The 24,718-nt window shown below is 31.4% G+C and overlaps 4 protein-coding genes across 5 annotated transcripts; 1 reads left to right on the top strand and 3 right to left on the bottom strand.

Moving 5' to 3' along the window:
• Positions 1–598: 598 nt before the first annotated feature.
• LOC122581333 lies at positions 599–2,839 on the bottom strand. Of its 2 annotated transcripts, none has more exons than XM_043753549.1 (2): positions 2,711–2,839; positions 599–971 (listed from the first exon to the last, which is right to left on the bottom strand). In XM_043753549.1, exon 2 carries the CDS (start codon positions 936–938, stop codon positions 756–758), a length of 183 nt encoding a protein of 60 aa, XP_043609484.1. In that variant the 5' UTR covers positions 939–971; positions 2,711–2,839; the 3' UTR covers positions 599–755. The 2 variants fall into 2 exon arrangements, with proteins under 2 accessions (XP_043609484.1, XP_043609483.1); XM_043753548.1 differs by having other exon boundaries at positions 2,696–2,837.
• Positions 2,840–3,882: 1,043 nt separating this feature from the next.
• LOC122583469 ((+)-neomenthol dehydrogenase) lies at positions 3,883–6,211 on the bottom strand. The gene is made up of 3 exons (XM_043755870.1): positions 5,882–6,211; positions 4,773–4,955; positions 3,883–4,297 (listed from the first exon to the last, which is right to left on the bottom strand). Exons 1-3 carry the CDS (start codon positions 6,209–6,211, stop codon positions 3,902–3,904), a joined length of 909 nt encoding a protein of 302 aa, XP_043611805.1. The 3' UTR covers positions 3,883–3,901.
• A 7,130-nt stretch (positions 6,212–13,341) lies between these two features.
• On the bottom strand, positions 13,342–14,061 carry LOC122582618. The gene has a single exon (XM_043755036.1). The coding sequence runs from the start codon at positions 13,946–13,948 to the stop codon at positions 13,424–13,426; it is 525 nt and encodes a 174-aa protein (XP_043610971.1). The 5' UTR covers positions 13,949–14,061; the 3' UTR covers positions 13,342–13,423.
• A 5,882-nt stretch (positions 14,062–19,943) lies between these two features.
• On the top strand, positions 19,944–24,372 carry LOC122583468 (chloroplastic import inner membrane translocase subunit HP30-2-like). Its single transcript, XM_043755869.1, has 6 exons — positions 19,944–19,956; positions 21,926–22,120; positions 22,730–22,886; positions 22,994–23,108; positions 23,421–23,545; positions 24,303–24,372. The coding sequence occupies exons 1-6, from the start codon at positions 19,944–19,946 to the stop codon at positions 24,370–24,372; spliced, it is 675 nt and encodes a 224-aa protein (XP_043611804.1).
• Positions 24,373–24,718: the final 346 nt, after the last annotated feature.

Here is a 24,718-nt window from a genome sequence, read left to right as displayed (position 1 = left end):
TCGGAAAAATTAGTATAACCCTCCGCCAATGATACACCATTTGTGAATAGTCATAGACACGACTTTTATAATTTCTCTTTATTTGTAATTCTCTTTATTTCATTACTTAACGTACATCTTAATGGTTTTGATTCAAGGAAACTGCGACTGTTATATGCTTATCGCTGGAACACCTTTAAGCAAAGGTTGCTTTGTCTATCTCGTCACTGATCTGATCATGTCCAGGAGTTGATGTGGTACACATTCCTCATAGCAGAAGTTACGAATGCGGCTTGTGAATCAATGGTAGAGAAATACGGCTTGACAGTTGATTTCTGGTGCAATACATGGTTCATATCTTTGTCTAAACTGTTGAGTGAACTTGATGCCATAAATCCGTGTGCACCTACATCTAGTATGAATGTAACTTTGATGTACCAAGTCACCAACAATGTATATTTCGATATATGTTGGTGAACATGAATCCATATTCACACAGCTTTGTTTTTGATTTTAGTCCATTTGGTTTAAATTATATTCTCAGAGTAACAATGAAAGACACATAGTATCCATGATCTATTGGTAATTCATGCTAAATTGTGCAGCATAGATTAAGCGATTACACAAACAAAACAATGAATTGACAGAGATACAAAATCTTAGAAACTTTTATACCTACGAAAATTGCAGGATTACACCAAAGAACAAGAGCATACAAGAAAATCAGATTGGTCTATAGTTTTATTCAAACACGTTCAAAGCTATGCATTATTTCTTCATTTTGATGCTGGCTCACTCTCGATTTTCTTGGATTCAAACTTATCAATAGCTACTTGTAGCTCATCTGAACCCCCAACAGCTCTCATTGTGTAGAAATAAACACCAAACACAAAACCTGTTAAACCTCCAGCAACAATCAGATTCTTGGTCTTGGGTGCAAGGCTACCAAATCCAGCCATTTTTAACCAATAAGCAGACTTTTCTTCAGTTACCTGCAACCCGTTCAAGAAATAAAAGGATCAGATTATTGACCTGAGACGAAGTAGAACACACAAAGAACCTCCACTACTGGGCAACAATCACAAAAAGTAGATGACGGTTTGATGCTACTACATGATATATTATCGATCATATTTTTATAATAAATTGGTTTTAATCTAGTTTTTATGGGTGTAGATACTAGATAGTCATAATTGCATCATTTTCAGACCAAATTAGGCACAATTTTTTAAAAAAATATATTATTATTACATACATTTTAGCTGTACCATGATCATGTTCTCCGATGAAGCCTGGTTAAACTTGTATGAACATACAGAATTAACGATGAATTACGTAAAACAAACCACCAAGGTCAACCAATGCGAGCAAAAAACCAACCAGATATTATTATAATCCATGTCTTACTAACTCAACTAGCTTAACTAGAAATGTGTTATGTGTATACCCTTTTACAAGCATTCAGTTTCTGAAGAGAAGTCCTTCAATGAGCAATTCAAATAGGAACCAAAAAACAGAAAAGAGAAAATATATGTATTTCTACCCTCATGCCAACTGCACTTGAGCAGCAATACTAAATACCAAACTTAGTACCTTTATGTCCTTAGTATTTACAGTAGATATTACCCGTGTGTTCTGTGTATAGGCATAGAGTGTGTATAGGCATAGAGCAGACTGCAAATTATAGGATTGAGATCCTCTAAAGTTCAAATGAACTTTATAGGTGAAGTTGAGGGATTCTAACCATTGGATTAAATTTAATGGTTAAGATTAAAAAGTCATCTTTGAATCTTAACCCTTGATTTTAATCCAAGGCTCAAGATTTCCTTAACTTTACAGTTACTTTAACTTTAGAGGATCTCTATCCCAAATTATATATCCGATCTTGGTTTCACCCACTGAATTGTGTAACTTTTACGGAATAATTAAGATAATTCTCAAAAGATTTTCAACAATAATTAAAACCAGCACGTATAATCATTTTAAGGGGATGGGTGTATGGAAAGCATACACAAACAAAAAAGATTACGCGTTTCAAAATAAATGTTTAAGGAAAGCATATCTCGACATGCTTCTTCAAATAAGGTTTTTACTAAAAAAAATACGGATAGTCATTTTTTGGTCAAATGGCTTACTAGCAGTTGCGGATCTTGAAGGTTTTAACAGCGGGGGCCTGTGGGGAAAGGGAATACGAGGCTGTTAAGCATTTAAGTTGGGTGAAAAACCCCTCACGTACCTTTTTTAAAACCATTAAAATCATGGGGGCCAAACATTTATTCAAAATATTAAAATATTGGTATGTGAGGGTTTTTCACCCAAGTTGGGTGCATAACAGCCCCATACTTACTTTTCTCATATATTATGTGTCAAGGTCATGTAATTCGGGTCGGGTGAAACAAAAATAACACTAAAATATAAGTTTTGCATTCAAAATACCAATAAGTAGTTTCTAACTAACAAAAACTAAAATACTTATGAAAATTGATATTACACAAATACTTTTGATTTTCATTTATTTATTTAAGCTATAATAACAAAAAAAAAAAGTAAAAAGAATAACAATATGACAATCAGAATTCACAAACTAAATTAAGAAAAAGACATACACAAAGAAACAAATTTGTAACAGAACTAATTCAATTGATTGGATATCAATAGAATAGCAAATATAAAGATTTAGGGCAAAAACTAAATTAATTGCTATTGTGAACCGTACCGTATGGTGGCTCACCGGAGAATGGTGGTTGGTGATGGAGTGGGGGGTCGGAAATCAGTGGTGCGTGGTGGTGGGCTGCTGCTGTCGTGGTCACTGGTATGGTGGTTGTGAAAGGTTCGCACAAGAGGGAAAAGCAATAAAAATAGATTAATTTTTAATTGTTTGGGCTTGAAATAGGTTAAGTGGGTTATGGGCTATAAAATTGCTAGGCTAAAAAAATGGAGGGGACCCAAAATTGTTAAGAAAACTAATCCGTAGGCCCGTAGGGGCTCTTTCGATAAATATGAAAAATTTTTGAGTCAAATATGGAATTAGCACTGCTGCACTAGTAAGCGAAAAAATGGGAGATCATAGCCAAACCGCCCTGTTCATCAGAAAATTATTATGCAGTTTTCTAAACAATATTATCTGACTATTTGTGTTTCGTAAATACCATAAATCTGATAATCTCCTCCCAATCAGAATCTAAAACTCCATTTCATCAATATTAAATATGGTCAAGGTGTTTGAAAATGTATCCAACTATGGCCCGATTTTAGAATATGTATATGTCTTTAAAAGTATCTATTATCTTTCAGATATATTTGCATATGTGTCAACTTATATGGATACACTTCAGTAAAAATACCACCACCAAATAAATACAAATGATATTTGAAAGTCGAATACAAATGAAAAGAGCGTTTTAAATTGAATACACACACAATAACTGACTTTAGAGTAAACTTCAATACATTTCCAAACACGTGTTCATACGGAAATAAGTCATTATTCATTAGATAACGAGAGCATGAATAATATCATATCAATCTATCAAACCCTAAATAAAAAATTATCTAATACACGATAACTAAAAAAAATTATGTGATTCGATTTCAATCATACTCTTGAGCTTAGTTCATCTATTGAAACTTTAAAAATACGTGTGATATTGATGAGATTTATTCAGTTGTTTTCTTTAAAACAATTAATATTTCAACCAAATCCATTTTAAAACCTTGAAATTTACATGTTTCAATTCAAGTACTCAACTAATTTCCACTCCTAATCGGAATTGAATCACCTTCATACATCATATTCATTCAAACACAATTAACAACAGGAAACACCACATTTTTTTTTATACCAAATGAACTCTCAAAAGTAATAACATAAAACTTTGATTAATTTTTAGTAACAGTACCAAATCAAACATGTTAATTAGCTCTACAGTTTCGAACATATGCCACGAGTCGTGGATCCTGAATAAAACTTGCCAGTAGTCAAAAGGTTAGTCGGAAGCAGAGAAATTTCCGCAGCCATTTTTGCAGCATCATCGGCCGAATGCTTTCCTTTACCATCTGTCATCGACGTTTGAGTAAACCCGGGACAAAAACAATTGACACTTGCCACGCCTTGTAATCTCCGTGCCAAAACTTGAGAATATGAATTCAAAGCAAGCTTGGAAACTGCATAATCCGTCCATATCTCTGGCCACCCTTGCGTCGTCCATCTTCCTTCCTTTACATCTTGTAAAAACTTTCTCACCACTTTCTCTATTCGATCTTCGCTTAATCTTTCTTTGTCTTCAAGTATCTCCTTCATTTGTGCATTTTTAAGCTTCTGTTTTTAAATTAGAGTGATCATATGTGCACAACAATTTTTTACTTAGTTTTACAAAATAAGGTTAATTAATTTGTAACCATGGGGGGCTTAGACATAGGACAAAGTGGACGACCGTCCGAGGTCCGATTTTTCAGGGGCCCATATTTTCAATTTTCATATATACATATACTTGTAAAAATTATATTCTATGTATTGTCTATACCTTTATAAATAAACTATTAGCATTTGGATTGGTGGTTAAGACGTTAGGTACAAACATATTTTGGTTTTTAGGTCCCTAGGTCAAATTCGTTGTTCTTAGCTTAGGGACCTTTCTTCAAACTTGTCCTAGACCCAAGTTTCCTTAGAGCCAGCCTTGTTTGTAACATCTTCAATTAATAGTCATTGTTTAAACAAAATTGATGATTTTGGCTGGGGTACTATATTTATAATGCATATATATACATGGTTATATATATATATATATACTTACATCTAATGTGCCAAGCCGGGAACTGATGTTAAGAATGCGGCTCATTGAAGGCGTACGACGAAGAAAGGGTAACATGGCTTCTGTAAAATGTTTTGACCCGTAGTAATTAGTGTTGATCGTGGTGTCGGCATGGTCTATTGAGTTCTCATTGATGGCATTGAAACATACGGCTGCATTATTCACCTGCAGATCGTATATTTGTAGTATGATTTTGATTAATATATAAAAAGGCAAGCTAGGAACAGTATTTTACAATCTTAAAATGTGTTGACCACGAAATGAAGCATACAAAACAGGGTTACGTATAATACTATTTTATATAAGTATACTTAGGCAGATATATATTCGATGTTCATAGAGTATTAGATACATGTACTTAAAATATATTTTAAATTTTTAGACATCTTTTAAATGCTTTATAATGTAAGTATATATAACAGATCATAATTGAAATACTTGATACAAACTGGTTTTTCTTTCTCAAAAAATTAGGGAAATCGTTAGATTCTTCTGGTTGACATACACGTATGACCTTTTTCCTTGGGAGCCAGTTTGCGTTACCAGATACCACGTTAAGACAATATAGTCTCCCCTAAATGACACTTCACCCTGGTGAATTGGATGTGATCGGAAACACACCCTTAAAAAAAGAAAAGAAAAACAAAACTAGTTCCTTACATCAATGAAGTTTCATTTAAAGTATACGAGCAGAGTGCCCGCGCATTGCGGCGGCTAGAAGGTAAGGACAATATAAAAAGAAGGCGGTGGTGGAGATCTAGGGAGAAGGAGGGTGGCGGCAGTGGGTGATAAAAGGTCGATGAAAGCGTGTAATGATTAGAAATAATTGGGGAAATGATGGTATATAAGGAATTTATGTTTAAATAGGGGTATAAGGGGTATTATGAGAATACTGAAAAAAATGCTTAATTTTCAAAAATAGAAAAATTAATATGCTTTATAAAGGAGTATATATAAATATAAATATGGTTTGAATGAATAACTTAGAAAGTAATTTCAACTACCTACATGCATAAAGAATGTAGTATATACAATAAGTCAATAATAATATATATATGCATCCACATGCATTGCAAGAGGAAAGTACTTACAAGTATATCGAATGCATCATATTTGGATTGGAACCAAGAAACAAAAGAGCGAATGGAGACCGGATCAGATATATCAAGCTGAAAAAATCGAACATTTCGGTCAAGTCCTAGATCCTTAAGTGAATCCATGGCCTTTAAACCTCTAGATTGATCTCGAGAAGTTAGCACAACGGTTAATCCCAACTCAGCAAAACGTTTAACCAACGCGTATCCAATACCCTTGTTCGCTCCAGTAACAATGGCTATCGAGTCCTTAGACCACCATCTCGAGGTTCTGGCTGCGGTGTGACAAATAGGTGGCCGCTCATGTTGTGTAGATGATGATACCATTTTGGAACCAGCTGATGAGAATAGATGAAAAATATAGAAGCAATCATTATTTATATATAGATTATGACTAATGTGTGTACATATAAAATTATAAACTAATAATGAGTAATATATACTCCATCCGTCCTATTAGAAATGTCATGTTTTGAATTTTCAAAGTCTAACATTTTCGACTTTGACCGTAAATAATTTTGTTTGCGTTAGATAATACTTGATAAAACTTATATGAATTGATTGTGTTCTTAAAGTGTTTTCAATGGTATTACTGTTCATCAAGTTTAATAGTCCGTATAACACAAAAAAATATATACAATGTCAAAATTTTATAAATAAAGACTTTGAATATTCAAAATAGAACACCCAGTGTTGTAAATAAAGATATTAAAAGCCGTTATAAAGGCGTTATAATGCTTAAAGGTGGTCTGCCGTTACGATATGTGTCCTGTAGGGTAGGGTGGATTTAAATGTTACATTTAAAAAGAGTCAAATAACGAACTTAACAAGGCTAAGGTCATGGATAATAGATAGATACATATATTTAACTTAATGATTTTGTATTTATTAAGCTAATTTTGGTTTTAAAACCAATACAAATAACTTATAAAACAGAACGATAACTTGGTTTACATAAAATTACCAACATTTTTGGGTAGGTACATTATTATTGTAAATTTTAAAACAAATAAAAAAATCATATAATAATAAGTATAGGTATTTTATGTTATACTTTTTAGTTTTTATGGTTATTGAATTATTTTGTAAAGATATTGTTAATATATATCTTTTAAAAAAGAAATTTCTTTGTAATTTATATTCTCCGTTATAACGGCGATATATCTCCGCGAAATGAGATTTATTCTTAAAGGTGATCGGCCGCCGAGTGACCACCGACTGTTATTTACAACCTTGAGGACACTTCTAATGTGACGGATAGAGTATAAAATTAGTATTAGTATAGAATTGATCACTAGGACGGAAACATGGAATTCGATCTAGCCACCTTTTCCCTACTCAACTTTACATACAAGTGGTAAAATTCTAAAATGTTATGTACGTAAGAGCTAAATAATTTAAATAGTGCTAATATAAAATTTTGGATGCAATAAAAAATTAAACTCGTGAATGTTAACGAATTATAATATTCCTCTAGGTCTACATCGGTCCTGAAATGTAGGTTTGTTTATTCACTAGAATTAAAGTAAAACATGTGCATGTTTGTAAACCAATGCTTTTTTTATATGTAAAAACGTACTGGTATATGATTTCATATGTCAAAACTTGCCTAATTAACTAGAAAGCGCTGCTTCCTTGATCCGTCTTTTTTGATCTCTAATATTGGACTTCACATTAGGAGATTACGAGTATGTGTTCTCATTAAGATGAGTCACAATGCCTTTGTATATATAAGGCGTGTGGCGGACTCTACTAACACGAGCAAACACCACCGGGTGTGATTCGTGGTGGACTTGTGGTGAAGGGATCAGTGGTGGCGCACTACGAGCATGTAGTTACAATTAACTACTTGGTTCCAATAATTATAAACAAATTGAAACTCATATGATTGACACCAATTAGAGATGGATATGAAATTTTTAGGGAATCGGTACTCGATACCTAAAAATCATTAAAACTTCCTACTAGCTACTCCCAATTTTATATAAACTGGTGTCTTTCAGTGTTTGTAAGATTTTTATTTATCAGACCCAATCCCAAAAACTCAAAACTGAGTACCGGTCCTGATCCTACTCGGAACTCAGTACAACTTTTTGATATCAAGATCCGAACAATACCAGGACATGATTTGAGACTGTGGACTTTTTGCTCTCCCCTAGACATGCTGGATGTCTTGAAAGATTATCATTAGTTTATTTATAATAATTTTATAGAAATTATCAAATTCTATTAATTCATCTTTCTGATAATTCTCTTAATTCATAAGATCATAACACATGTATATTCAATGGACGAGATGATGTGATTGAGTGCATTACATATGTCGAATTCTGAATGAATTAAGAAGATTAATATGCTACTCGTAAAATTTAAGAAGATATATCACTTCACATGATTAAGATAAAATTATTGGTAGTATGTTGTCTATTGGACAGAATTATAGACTATATACTTTAATTTTAAATATATATAAACAAATAAAGTTTTCACTTTGTCTTTTTAAATGGAAATGATGTTGCTACAACAAAAATCAGACATTTATAACAATACTTGTATTATTCAGTTGTATTCTGTGCATTATAATTTGTACGTTTGTTGTAGATGGCTAAATTCTGTTGTATGAATATCACTTCTTTTTTTAAATAGAACTTAACTTATTTTTTATTTTATCTTCACTTTTAAACTTTTTTTAAATACTCGTATAAGGTTTTTTGGCTCAACAGAATGCTTTTATTTTTATAATTTTTTGTTTTTTTCTATTTAATAGAATCTTTTGCAAAAACTTAGAATTTTTGTAAAGAATTTGTTTTACATGTATAATTTAAAAAAAGACAAAAAAGGAAAGGTAAAACATTTTTTGCTCTTGGGGATGCTAACAAAGGACACCCACGAAGGATGCAAATGTGAAATCGGGAACCGCCTTTGAATGAATATTGAGCTCCCGTTTGGTATTTAAGTTCTTCAAGTTTGCAACGTGTGTTTAGCATATATATTATTCCTTTTTTTAATTTTTTAAAGTTAGTTTCGATTCAGACGTATTGGAAGCAATTTTAACCAACAAATCGCTGGACCTCTAACCCCCTTCGCATGAAAAATACCTTGAGATGAGAAACCCAAGACTTGAACCCGAGACCTTGGGAAAAAACTCACATCAGGGACCCACATAATGGATTTAGAAGATACCCCTGATCAACCCGGCCACCTAAGTGGAGTCGGTTAGCATATATATTATTCCTAATTCATGTTTTCAATAAGTTAAAACCCTAATCCTAACTTAATCTCTTATATTAATAAAAAAGAATTGTTTCTAGAACTTTTTTTCTTATGTGGCATGCTAATATTTTTTTAAAGTTATTTTCTAAAAATTTATGATGTCATAATTGTTTTTCTTTATTTTTAAAAACTCTTTAAGCTCTTTATTTTCTACAAATTATTTTTCTTAAGTTCTTTAATTTTAATTTTATATCTATCATTGATTTATGTTATTTATTTTTTACTTTTCATCACCCTAATCAGTTTATATATTAATTTTCATCTTTATAAGTATATTGCTATCTCCATATCAAAAAATATACTTGTAATATATTGACAACAAATTACATACAACAACAAAAACGATACCCAATTCGGCAAAAGCCGAGTTTGGGGGAGATAGAATGTAGACAACCTTACCCCTACATGAAGGTACAGAGGTTGCTTCCAAAAGGATTTCTCGCCAAAAAGAGGCAAAATATAGAGTGTAAAAATTTTAGTAACCATACATGTTGGTCGAATATCGTTTGACTACATTACAATTAGAAAATAATAGCAGACACCACATTACACACTTTAGCGCAAAATGGACAATACATAGTAAAAAGGACATTTAAACCTATTAAACATGTCCATGTGCATACAACCAAGCAGGAATCCAACAATTACGAGCGGTATGTGTAAAAACTCCTCTAAACCCCCTCCCAGCAAATCAAAAAAGCAAATACGGTTGAACTAGACATACATAAAACTCTCCTAAATTACATACATAAGTCTATATATTTGTTCGTTTTAACTTTTTAATTAAGCGGCCCGGGTTGAACCCGGGTTTATTAGCTAGTTTAATTTTAGGATGGAATCTTACTTTTCATTTTATTAATACATCTTAAATCTCAATTTCGTTTACGGATTCAAGTTTTTGACCTCTAAAGTTAATTAGCCATGACTCGTGAAATTTGTATTAGCATTTTTGGATAATGACATTCTTTTTAATATTTTTGGAGTTTTGTGACTGTCATTAACGTGTTTAAATTAGTTTTATTTTTACCATTAAGTTTAGGCGATAAATTTTTGATGTAAAAAATACAAATTATCTAAACAAATTAATGACAACATTAAGACGGTTAGTTAAAAAAATCTATATTTTTAACTATCATCGACGGGGACCGATTACACCCGGTTTCACTAACATGCGTAGCATCGCAAAGGGCATTGCTAATTTGCTACCCATTCCTCCACTACTTTTAAATTTGGGATATCATTGCCTTCGCCAGGTTAAATAAAATGTTAAAATATCTGAATGAATTTTTTGTATAATTTACATCATAGTATAACTTAATCATTTATTTGAGTTAGTATATACTTATATAGACAGGGTGCATTATTCTTATAAAAGATATGATGTTGCCTCATGGTATAAATAAACTTTAAAAATATTTGCATCAATGTGCGTGCATTATTGTCTTAAACATATTTTTACGATTCTCGCTCACATGAAAGCTATTTGAGTGCTTACTAAATGTGAAGAAACTTGAAACAAATCCTTGCGACATTTTTGATTCAGTATTTTGAACCTTTGAAGTATAACTTTGAAACGTACGTGTATTTGTTATAGTGTTATGTCTAATGTTATAAAAAGAAAAGAAAAAAAAAGAGGTAAGATGTATATGATACAGTATCTTCTTTAACTAAAATTCATTTCATGTGGCAACTAAAATAAATAGTTGAAATTGAGTAGCAGGAAACACGTGTATTTACGATACAACTATTTTTTATAAGAAATTAAATAGATAACGGAAAAATCATGATCGAATGAAAGTGATTGGATATTCAATTTAGCTGTAGTTTTTTATTGTTGATTAGGTTGAAAAAGTCGTGTTTAGTCATGACCATCTGCTTACTTCACAATTCAAAATTTTATTAAATTACTACAAATTAACAGTTTTGAATTCTCAAATAGACATTTAAAAAAATTGTAACTTAATCAAGAAAATATACATAGAATATATCTATTGTTTTTACTTCTAAAGAAAGTATAATAATTAATAAACTTGATGAGTGATAGTGAAATTCATCAAGTCAACAAGACATATTTCTTTTTATTATTATTATTATTATTTTTTTAAATAAAATAAAGCTAAGAGTTTATCTGACAAAGTAACAAGGAAAGTTAGTTGTTTTTATTATTTTTTTTTTACAACGGTCGGTCATTGGGATGTTATCCTAATGGTCTAGGGTTTTTAACAATGTGTTTTTTTTTAAAGGTCCCAGGTTCGAATCTTGTCACATGTAAATGTGGCTAAGAAGTCTTAACAATTTAATGTGCATTTAACACATGGGAAGCAAACCCTTTAGGGCATTATCAGAAGTCAAACTAACGTGAACGCATCCACGTGAGGGGTATTAGTCATTTATTCGTTGTTATCTTTTACAAAATAAATTGTTTAACAACTAACAATCAATAAAATGTGAATTTATACTTGTCAAGATTCGAACTTTAACTTAATAAATTCTAACCCAAATGCCTTAACAAGCTCAGCTGATATCATTATCGACAACCCCTAAACCAATAATACCCTTAGATGAGGCACGTAAGAACGCAAGTTTTGCAATGCCAAGTTTTCGGGTATGTTTGGCAAAAATAACTGTAGCTTGTAGCGGTAGCTTTTAGTTGTAGCTGTAAGTTGTAGCTCTTATTTTTTAAAAGTGTTTGGTGTGGTAGCTGTAGCTGCAACTTTAAGAGGCATTTGTGTAACTTTTACAGAGTAAAAGCTCCATCGAAAAGTTAAAGCTCCTGAAACGCTACTTCAACCAGCGTTTCATTTTGGAGCTTTTTTTTTCAAAAAAAAAGCTAAAGCTAGTTGCATCCAAACAAAACTTTTAATATTTTAAGAGCTTTTAGTTTAAAATAAAAAGCTAAAACTCCTGAAAATCTCTTAAAAAACTTATGCCAAACATAGCCTTCAATTAGCAGAGTTTCCACATGATGAGTGACCCCTTAATAACTCCTTCTAAACCGACAGTTTTCACATGTATATCTATACTATCTATACTATATTATAAAACAAAAAGGCTCTAAATTTTTAACATTCAACTTAAATTTTCAATATTGATTTTAAGTACTTCTCCAAAATGCTCCTCCCATTTATTCTATATTTACCTGAAATAACTATAATACCATTTCCCTCTCCTCAAATCTCAACCAATCATTTTTTTTCTTCCTTTCCTCCATAAATCATTTTATTCCTCTAACTCTTTCAAAATCTTTTATCTCAAAAACCGTACATCGATAAATTATAAAATTCATATGGGTGTTCTTAAAGTTTCATGCTCTTTCATTAGAGATGTCAGTTGATATATTTTCGATGAATTCTTAAATCCGAGGGCGGAACCCGTACGGCTTAAGCATTTGGCTATGACACTATATGACATATCACCGCCTATGAGTTATCACACTCTATGACCTATCACCCTTACCATCTTACCGCCGCAACGCGTGGGTACTTGCTCTTGTTTCTATATGAAAGTTTTAAATTTCAAACATATCTAACAAGTCAAGTGTAGTTCAAAAGTCGATATATATAGTTCAAGTTCATTAGGTCGAGTTCATAAGGTTGGCGTAGTTCGAGATCATAAGTCGTCGATGTAGTTTCAAATCCACAAGTCTAGTTTAAGTTCAAAAAGTCGATATGGTTCAAATTTTGAAGGTCGAGTTCATAAGGTTGGTGTGGTACGAGTTTACAAGGTCGTTTACTCGTTTAGTCTATAATTGTATCGAGATGGCATATATCCTATAATAATTGTTCGATTATCATCCTTTGGATCCTTTGTGATTTACTTTGAATTAATATATTCTTAAATTTACCGATAATTTCTTGATTTCATTCAAAAGTTAATTTTTTGTCAAAATTTTATTACATCAAAGTAACAACAATTTCAAGTTATACATTTCATGTGATTTAAACACAACATACCCTTCCAAAATAGTTACTGTCTATCCGTACAGTCTTTTCCCTAAAATAATCATCCGAATTCTCAAAAAAGTGAAAGACTATTCAAGATGAAGCAATTCACAAAAAGTAATCATGAACACTTAAAAACAGGACAGCAAATTAGCTTCAAAAGAGAACCACACCGTTTTTTCAGAATAAATAATTCAATTAATATATAAGAAACTTACATAATTTCTTAATTAGAAACCATACTTGAAACCAAACAATAAATAAATTAAATTCAACATAGAAAATAAATATTTCATCATAATAATATCCATCCTTGGACATTTTTCTAAACTTGAAATGGTGGGGACCATGCCTTGGAATAATCTTCAGCTTGCACTTTGTTGTTATTATTTCCACCTTCAACAAAAGCATAATACCTCAAGAAAAACGCAAGTGTCAAAACCAACCATTCCAAACAAAACATCAACACACACAACCCGCCCGCCATTTTCAAAATAATCGCGGCGTCGTCTTCCCTCACATACGATTTCAACGCGCCCAAAAAGTTATCCGTTGTCGTGAAAATCAAAACGGAAACAGAACCCTGAAAAATCGCGGTCAAAACGGTCGCAACCATGTGGAATGCGTACCATTTATTAGATCCGGCTGATACCGCATTGCATCCGGAAATCGCACCCCCAATTGTGATGACGTGGAGCAGGACTAGTAGGGCCCCCACCACCGATGGGATTAATCGGAGTGATAGTGTTAGGAAAATGCAACTCGAGGCGGCTCCGAGTAATATGTAGTTGCTGATTAGGAAGACTTTGTGGGTTTTGTGGTGTGATTTGATGTCGCTTGAGAGACCCATTTTTTGGGGGGTTTGGTGGTTTCGGGTTTTGTGATGGATTTTGATTATATGAGATGATGTGAGATTGAAGAAGTGGAAGAAGAAGAAGAAGGAGGAATTTGTGTGATTTGGAATGTGTGATTGTGGCTGTTTATATATAGATGGATAGATATATAGATAGATACAGGAATTGTGTATGAGCTGGGTTATGACCGTTTGGGGTTCTAACGGCTAGTTTGTTTTGGCCAAATAATTGTGTACAAACGGCTAGTGCTTATTTTGGTGGTATTAATATTCAAAAAAAAAAAAAAAAAAAAAAACCCCAAAGAAAAAGAAATGATATTTGACTTGTTGGTTTTTTTCTTTAATGTAAAAGGTGGGGTTTGTCTACCGGTTGCCGGTTGGTAGAAAAAAGTTATATTATATTTTTGGGTTAACCTAATTAATATGTTTTTGGGTTAATAGTAAAGTATATGGTTTTCTTACTTTTACCACTAAAATCTTGGATTTTTTATTTAGCCACCAAATATTATGTTTTTGGACTTCACCACTAAAATTTCATGTCTTAGCATTTATGGTGTTTAAGCTTTCCGTCTTTTTACGTTCGCTAAGTTTTTAAATTTTTTTATATTTGTCTGTTGCCAAATTTTACAATTTGCATTTCGTACTAAAGTTTGTGTTTTAAAATATACTAGCTATTAACATGTTGAAAAAACTGTATTGAGTTTCAGTTTATGTCATGTTACTGTTCTCGACCAATGGTCGGGTATAATGCTAGTTGGAGTATAAAACTTCTTCTCTTTTTTTTTTAACGGCAAAATTAAAAAATTTTTTAAACGACAAGTTATATATAAACTTAATAATTGAAAACAAACAAACAAGAAAAAAAGTTTATAGTTATTTTTAAATTGGAAAAAAAAAAAAAAAAATGTTTGAGAGTTTGATGGGTTGAATGGATTAAATTTTATGATTCAATGTTCTTAATGGGACGTATCTATGTATTGTTATAACAATTGTTCTAATTTATTTAGCTAATTAAAATTCTAATATGCAAGATATCTTTTTTATTTAACTTAAAATTCAATTAATTAATTTTTACCCTTGTTTTAAAATTAACTTATATTACTGGGGTTTGTGTATAGTTATTAGTATTATAATAAATATTTTTTATACATAATCATTATTTTATTGTAGATTAACAAACCAAATTTTACAGCCTAAAAGTATATCAAAAATTGTGTTAGACAACTTTAACATGAGTGTGTGATATTTATGGAATGGGTAAAAAGCAACTACTAACATGAGTTTGGACGTTTGGTCCCAGGTAATCGATCGTGTAAGACAACTTTAAAGTTGGGAGTTTGAATAAATGTAAGTTTTTTGTTTTTTAAACAAAATTGGGTTTGAAGTTTGATATTAAACCTCAAAGTATCCATTGAGCCACTAGCATTATTTGTTAATAGTGTTGGCAAGGATTATGACTTTTAATAGCTAAGAGGATTAATCATTTTTTTTTTTTTTTATAGAATTACACTAGCATTATATGTTCACATTATTGTAGTTGTAACCTTCAAATATTATTTTACTTTTATATTATGGGGTAATCGCAATGCAATAATACGGGATAATCGATGGTTATCGGCTGCAATTTGCTTCGCGTTTATTTTTCCACTTTATAGCATACTCTGTATTGTAATGTGAAAATCTCTTTCACTATGTAAATTGTAAAATATAATTTGATTAATTGACATGAGAATATGAGATGATTAAGAGACGGATTTGAGACGGTAGATTTTGAGTTCAAATTCGATCTAAAACAAGTTTTACTTATGTTGGCCTTGAGGTGTATGTTGCTGGAACTGGTAACGTTAGTAGGCTATGGATACCCAACATTGTCCATCGTTTGCAGACATATAAGGTGTCCCATGGATGGATTTAGCATGGGGAACTGGACAGCTGTCCCAGCACACCTTTGATAACATATAATTTTTAATTTTATTTTAAAGGTATATTTATAACTTTGGCCCTATAAAAAATAAATATAGTGAATAAATACAAATTGTAAAACTAACAATTTAAATTTGCTTTTTCAAAATAACTTTTTGGGTTGGGATATCTTTTGCCACTTCCGATAGCCGAGTGTTAATCTTGAAGGTCGTTAAAGATTAACATAAATGTTTAATCGGCATCCTTAAGGTGTAACACAACTTTAAAATACCGAATTTTTATTTTAAAATAAATAAAGACCACACGTGATTGAAAAAGTTTTATTAAATGAACATATAGTCAACCACGAGTCAAATTGACCATCACATGATTTAAAATGTTGTCAACTGATCTCAAAGATATCAATAATGAAAACCCGAAAGGCAATCCAAGAACAAATTCAAACCCGAAACAAAATGCATTATTAAGAGTTTAAAGTAAAACTAGTTACATTCTCAAACCATAAAAAATGTTTTCATATTATTATATATCTATACTATATTATAAAAGTTAAAATTATCAGCAGTTCGTTTGGAGATTTTGATCGACAGTTCGTTTTCATATTATTATACCGAAAATGTTTTCATATTTATAATAATCTAAATGATCGGCAGTTCGTTTTCCGGCGAGATTTTGAGTTTTCCGGCAAGTGTTGAATCTGAATTTTTTTTGTTAGGATTCGTGTGGAAATTAATTTGGAGAAGTTTGGCGATGGTTTCGTGGTCCAATTCGAAGAAACGAGTGAGATATCGGCATTTTAAGTTTTCCGATGAATTTTCCGTACCACCATCGTCTCCCCATCACTGTTACCACTACCGTCCCCACCACTGCCACTGCCACTACCACCACCTCCGCCGTTACTATCCCTATTGTCGTCTCATTGTCCAGGCATAAGTCTAGTAATAGAATTGAAACAAGCATCTTAATATATACTATAAGACAGTTGAACTAATACCTTATTAACCAATCAAATCGCTCAATTTCATCGAATTGACTTTCGCTTATGTCATTATTTAGATTAACTATAAATTAAAAATCTTAATAATCATTATCTAAATATATTATTAAATTAGTATTTATATTATTTTGTACAAAAAGTCTCATAATTTACACTTTTTTATTTTCCATCAATAGTTTACACTTTTTAGCCCTAAATACTTGATTTATATTTATTTTTAGCCATCAACTTGAGTGAATTTTTTAATATTTACAATCATTTAATTAGTTTAAAAAAAATTCAACATATTAAATATTGTCTATAAAAAAATATTTCAAAACCTAATGACTTATTAACAAATATTAAATTAGATTTTTATAAATTATAAATATTAATATTTAGTTTAATATTTAATATAAACACAATTTGAACTCTAGATACATATCCCAAACATAATAGCAGATGCCGATATACAACATCCTTATCAAAAACACAATAGGAATTACAGAACATGAGACGATCACAAAACAAAGCACGATTTATGACAGATGGTTACTTGAATATTAAGTCCACATCAATATGAACCCCATTCAAGATTCATTATATTTCTCAATAAAAAAAGTACATAACTTTCTCTTTTTTTATATATTAGGTTTGCGTATTAATGTTTAAAGTTACAATTGTCACTCAAATCAACAGTCCTAATTGTTATCAAAAAATATGAAAACAATCCTAATTGTTATTTAATTCTTATGGGACATGTGATTGAGGATAAACCTATGTGTGTACAAGATCACAAGTATGTTTATATTTTAATTCTTAATTATCTTTCATAATAATATCACATTATAAGTACAACTGGTGTCTAAAAGTTCTATAATAGTGAAATTAACATGTGCCTTGTGGAATGAATACGACAAACAATTCCATCAATATATATCTCAGCTGATAATGACAGTGACGAACCTATGATTTTTGTACTCCAACTTGCAAAGTATATTACTTATAATCGTATATCTTTAAAATTATAAGCTTTTATGACTTAAATGTATGCAGATCTAATATTGATAATATTGTAAATCCCGTGTTCAGTGTTGGATACGGGTCTAAAATCTATTTAATTAACTATATTGATTTGTATTTATAAACTTAATTATATATATATATAGGGGGAACTGAGTATGTGGTTGTCCCTCTTCTAAGCTTAGATGGGGAATCCTTCACACTTGTTTTTTATAATCATGAAAATCATGGGGGGCAATGTATTTGTTTTAAATTCGAACAAATAATAAAATATTTGTATGTGAGGGGTTCCCCATCTAAGCTTAGATGTGGAACAACCCCATACTCACTCCCCTCCCCATATATATATATATATATATATATATGTATGTATGGTAAGGATCCAGAGAGAAAGTTCTTAAGGAGAGAAGGTCCATTTTTTTTAGCTTGTTTTTTTTATTAATTTTTTTTTTCATTTTTTAACTTTTTTCATTCTTTCTTTAATTAACTCTATCCATAAAAAAAAATTTTTTTTTAAATTCTAACCCAAGTTAGTGAGTTATACATGTAAGGGTACGGTAAAGGCTTCGCCTTTAATGATATTAATTAGGGGTAGCTGGTGGGAGTGATAGGTCATAGAGGGTGATAGGTCATAGGAGGTGATCGGTAATGGGGTGATCTGCCTAACGGGCTTTGTCCTTAGCCATCATGGCTCCGCTATAAACTGAGAGGCTTCGCCTATAGCTTACAGGCTACAACTTTTAAAAAAAATATATTTTTAAAATTTTCATATAGAATTAGTTAGTTAAAGAGAGAATGAAAAAAGTGAAAAAAAAAAAGTTCAAAAAAACAAGCTAAAAAAAATCAAAAACGAACGTTATTGCTCTTTTCTTTTCAAGGTACCTTCACATTTGATCTCTATTATATATATATATATATGGGGGAAGTGAAGGTGTGCTGTTAGGCACCTAAGTTGGGTGAAATCCCTCTCACATGCTAATTTTTTAATCCATGAAAAGCATGGGGGCCATCATTTATTCATTATAAAATTATGGATTAAAAAATTAACATGTGAGAGAGATTTCACCCAAGTTGGGTGGTGCTGTCTCGCACATTCACTTTTCCCTATATATATATATATATATATATTATCTTATAATAATTATCACTTTCTCTCTCATAAAAGTGTTAGATGCAAAATTACCACTTTACCCTTGATAAATTTTAAAATATCTTCATTACCCCTTTACATCAATTACATTAAATCAATTACTTACACCCACCACCAACAGTTCGTCACCACCACAACCGCCGTCACCACCACCAGTCGTCGTCACCACCAAACGACAGCCGACCAATCAAATTGTTCAATTTTATCGAATTGATTTTCGCTTATGTCATCATTTTATTTAACTATAAATTAAAATTCATAATAGTCATTATCCAAATATATTATTATATTAGTATTTGTAGAAAAAATCTCATTAATTTACACTTTTTTGTTTTCCATCAATAATTTACACTTTTTAGCCCTGAATACTTCATTTATATTTATTTTTAATTTACACTTTTTTTTGTTTTCCATCAATAATTTACACCTTTTAACCCAAAATACTTAATTTATATTTATTTTTAGTCATCTACTTGAGAAAGTTTTTTATAAATTTTTAATCATTTAATTAACTAAGAAAATTTCAATTGTCTACAAAAGATTATTTTAAAAGATAAAATACACTATATATGTTCAATATTCTAGAACTATATTCTTTTAAATTTGTTATTACTTAAAACTTTTACATTTGAATTTATATATTCAATAATAAAAAATTTGACTTTTCATGACCTTTTAGGCATGGAACCCCTCACATCCTATTTTTTTAATCCATAAAATGCATGGAAAGCCATTATTTATTCAAAATATTAGAATATTAGTATGTGAGTGGTTTTATACCTAGCTTAGGTACATGACAACCATATACTCACTTTTCTCTATAAATATATATAGATTTACACATATAAATATCAATATCGACTACATGTCTAAAGATAATTACTACCTTATAAGAAATTATTATAAATTGATACCTATAAATGTCGTACATTGGTATCCCAACACAATATTGATGATGTCGTCCAATTTAATAATATATTATATTAGACTTTTATAAATTATTATATTAATATTTACTGTAATTTAATATTTAATATAAACACGATATGAGCTCTAGGTACCTATCCCAAACACAAAAATAAATGACAATATACAACATCTTTATCCTAAAAGCAATAAGAATCACATAACATGAGACAATCACAAAACAAAATACGTTTTACAGCAGAGGGTTACTTAAATACTAAATCCAAATCAATATGAATTCCATTCAAGATTCATTCTATCTCTCAATAAAAAAAGGTACAAAATTTTCTCCCTTTTTATATATTAGTTTTGCATATTAGTGTTTAAAGCTACAATTGTCACTCAAATCACGAGTCCTAATTGTTATCAAAGAATATGAAAAACAACTCTAACTGTAATATAATTATCACAAGCCAAGTGATTTTCAAAAGATTCTATAATAGAAGAATTATTGTAGCATGTGCCTTGTGGAATGACTACGATAAATAATCTCATCAATATGTCTCGGTTCATAATGATAGTGACGAACATGTGATTATTGTACTATAACTTACAAAGTATAACACTTAAACTGTATATCTTTAAAATTATAAGCTTTTATGACTTAAATGTATGAAGATCTAATATTGATAATATCGCAAACCTCATGTCCAGTGTTGGACACGGGTCTAATATCTAGTATAAATTATAGATAGAATTGAAGCATCCAAGTATTCCCTTATTTTAATAGTTTTGGATATCTATACTTTTGATTAATTATCCAAAAGTCTATATTTTAGGAGATGTAAAATGTAAATTTACCGGATGTTTATAAATTTAATTTAACCCTAATATGTATAGGCATAGACCAGAAACTTTCAACTCGTACCATTGAGCTGAGCCTGCGTTTTGTTATATATATATTTTCTTCATAATAAAATAATAATGTCTCCCAATTGTTGTTGTTGTTGTTGTTCAAGATCAACAATGCAGTAGCAGCAGGTATATATATACTACTAGCACCTCTCTTTGTTATTATTAAATACGTACATATTGAACGTAACATGTATAATATATTTGTTACATTACCTTTGAAATACTTGTTTCTACGATGTAAAGAAAGAAAATTAACACCATAGCCATCCAAAATAACCGGATGGGGATGGCTATGGTGTTAATACGCAATCCTTATGTTTAGGGGGTTATGTGCAACACTTTTCTGCATGTTAGGAATACCAGTAGCAAAATGCATATGCTTATTTATTATTATTATTATTATTTTATTATTTTCTTTTTCTTCAAATTATAAACACCACTTCTATTAGAAATTTGTAGAGTTTACTAAGAAGTTAATGAATAGACTATCCAACACGCGCACCAATGTCTTGAGTTTACAATAAGTTATTATCATTATTATTGTTGTTCTTATTATTATTATTATTATTATTATTATTATTATTATTATTATTATATTATTATTATTATTATTATTATTATCATGAACCACCATCTAGATGGCCTAATGATGTCTTCACAAGACAACTTAGAGTCGAATTATATTAGGTAAACATATGGGGTGGCAAACGCCGTCGATTGCCAGCTACCCACATATTGAGACCAATGGAAACTAAAATTAACAAATTTGCCAACAAATTCTTGTAAACCATCGACTGTCGTGGTCGTATTTGTTTGGGTACCATGCTATTTTTTTACAAGTTAGAAAGACCCACAGAACAGATGTTTTGTAAAATAATACGGATACATATATACAAATTGAACCAGTGATAATAGAAAGAAAATGTGCATAAAATAAGTTCCAAAAAGATGGCTTTGTAATTTTACTTGGTTTTAAAAATTTAGAGTCATGAACTAATGATGGATCATTGAGATAATTATGTAAATATTTGGGTGCATGTTCTGCATTCTCTCTATTCAGATAGTTTATCATTAATCACAGGGGATGAAAAAAAGCAAGGGGTTTTAACAGTGTACTGTAAGCGGAAGCAGGCAGTCGATGACTTTGAGATTAGATGTAAAAAGTTTAATAATTGGGTTTCCAGACAATCTTTACCCGTCAAGGCTGCCGTCGCAACCATCACTGGCACTGTCCCAGGAGCTATCATGGGCGTTATTCTGGAAACTCTTTTCGAAGGTACCTGCTTAGTAGCAAACATTCAGACACCAACATTTGGTGCCACATTTGATCCAGAGGTATATTTACCTTTAATTTATATTTTGAAGTATATGCACTGTCCAAGTTACCGGTGAAAGTGTGAAACCCCAATACCCCGGCGGTACCGCCATCATGTGACCATAAAGGCTTAATGATGAAGGTTGTAGGTCACAGGTTCGAAACTTGCCAAAGGCGGGTGGAGAACCTATATCTTGTGATCCATGTGTGAAGATGATGCTTCACCGGACATGAGTTCTATGCGGTGTGCGCTCTAGGTATCAATACGGTACATTGGACCAGGACGTTCCCATCCACTTACTGTTATAGTGTTAAAATCTCTTATTTGATACATAAAAGTCTTGGTTGTGCATATCTATATGCTCTTATTCTTGGAAGTGCGTGGTTTGGCTACAACTGAATAATGTTGCTAGACTTTTCACATTACCCCAGTAAAACAGAAACTGGGGATGTTTTAATTACCAGAAAAGATGCAACTAAAACTAGCTTGGTGATTATGACTTTTCAGATATTGAAATGTGAAATGTATCGACTTTTTAAATTGTTCTAAAAAATTTATTGTTTTTACAGGCTATGGCTACTTTAGAGGGTATAAACCTTTGGTACAGTCTTTTGTAGCAGGAGGACCCTTGGAAAATGTACGAAACTTTGCTGTTTTTACCGGTGTTAAGTCCGGCATATCTTGTGTCATGAAAAACTTAAGAGGCAAGGAGGATGTCCAGTCAAGGTAAGCTTTGTACAATACATAACGCTATTTGACTCGAATCTGTCTTTTGGGAACAATACATATTTCTGTATCTATGATTTTAAACTCATTTATGCATCTCGTTGCAGTTTTGTAGCAGGTTTTGGTTCCGGAGTCACGGTGTCACTTGTTAGTGGTATGAGGGGCCCCAGTGTACTCTCAGTTGGCCTTGTCTTTGCTCTCGGGAGTGCTGGATTATTTAAGGTGATTATGTACCTTTGTTCTTCACATTTCCCAGGAAATATCTTAAATTTGACAATATTGCTTCATGTATTCATTTATGGGGTTGATTTTGGTTATATATGAGCTCTCATGTCAAATGGGCAAAAAAGAAGGTAGATAAAGAAGCGGGTCAAAAGTCGCTCATAAAGTTTTTATAATTTGTAGTACCTAACATACTAATCTTTCAAAAAAGTCAAAGAAAGCTGGACAAAAACGCGCTTCCTCCATCAAACCAACCCTGCCCGTTTAATCTTGTACAAATATTTATCTGTTCTGACCAAGACATACTTGCAGCTAGAGGAGAAATACTCAGAGAAGGAAGACGTGTCACATGATAAGACACGAGGCGTGTTTTCTTGTATGGGTCTTGGCCATGATAATTATCCAATGAACTTTAATAGCAGCTTGATAACTGACAGGCAAGTAATAGCAAATATGTCATCATTTGATATCCAAACCATGTCTTTATATCGAAAAAATTACTTTGGGCCGGTGTTTTATTTCTGTCTTTAGTGTTTGTAGGAAGGATGTGAAGATCAGAGGTAAAAGGGCACGGTGAGATCTTCGAGTTCTAACAGTTGATGCTACTGATGCAGTTTAAAGGCTGATCAATGAAATTTTCGAACAAACTTACAATTCATGATATTGATGAACTTGACTTTGCAGTTTAAATGTTTAGTTATTATTAGAAGATTTCACCATTAGTAATTAGTACCAAGATGTGACATAAGAGATTTTAAGGGATTTATCGGGAATTATCCAAGATTCCAGTTTTATCTTTGGAATACATAAGACTTGTGATATTGTTCGTATAGAAATGTTTGTCAGTTAATGTGCGCGCCTGATGAAATCATGGTTCTTGGATTCAAGTCCTTTTGATATTTTAGCTCCAGTGCGGTATATGTGAGGCATACTTCCTTCCTTTAGATCTTTACTTTGCCATTTTTTGTTCACCCATCTCTTGTTTTATCTAATATCTAATAACGACGTGCATAAGATCTTGAACTCTGCTTAATCTGTAAGGCTCTTGTCGAAGGTGAATTTTTTGTAATAAAAGAGTGCAAAAACATTGACACCGCCATTTAAGCTTCTGGTTGCCTATATGGGTGAATGCTCTTTTTATTGAACCGTTGTCTCACAGTATTGATCGATATTACTATGTGTCCGGTCTTTTAGCTACCTGGTGTTCGATGAAAGGAAGTATTCATCTCCTTCCGACGAGACTTTCTACACGGCGATGATTTGATTTTCATCCAATATCGATTTAACCATATATGCATTACCACATTATTTAGTGTAGTAACTAGATTTTAGACGTGTCTAACACTGGACACGGATTTACGATATTATCAATATTAGATCTTCATACATTTAATTAATAAAAACTTATAAATTTGTAGATATACGGTTCTAAGTGTTATATTTTGTAAGTTGTAGTAAAATAACCACAGGTTCGTCACTGTCATTATTAGCTGAGACATCTTGATAAATTGTTTGCCATAGTCATTCCACAAGACACATGCTACAATAATTTCTATATGTTTTCATATTTTTTGATAACAATAAAGACTCGTGATTTGAGTGACAATTGT

Source organism: Erigeron canadensis, chromosome 9 (genome assembly GCF_010389155.1).
Source record: "Erigeron canadensis isolate Cc75 chromosome 9, C_canadensis_v1, whole genome shotgun sequence".
NCBI classification, from domain to species: Eukaryota; Viridiplantae; Streptophyta; class Magnoliopsida; order Asterales; family Asteraceae; genus Erigeron; species Erigeron canadensis.
Note: the sequence above shows the minus strand (reverse complement) of the source record. Positions and strands in the feature narration are given on the sequence as shown.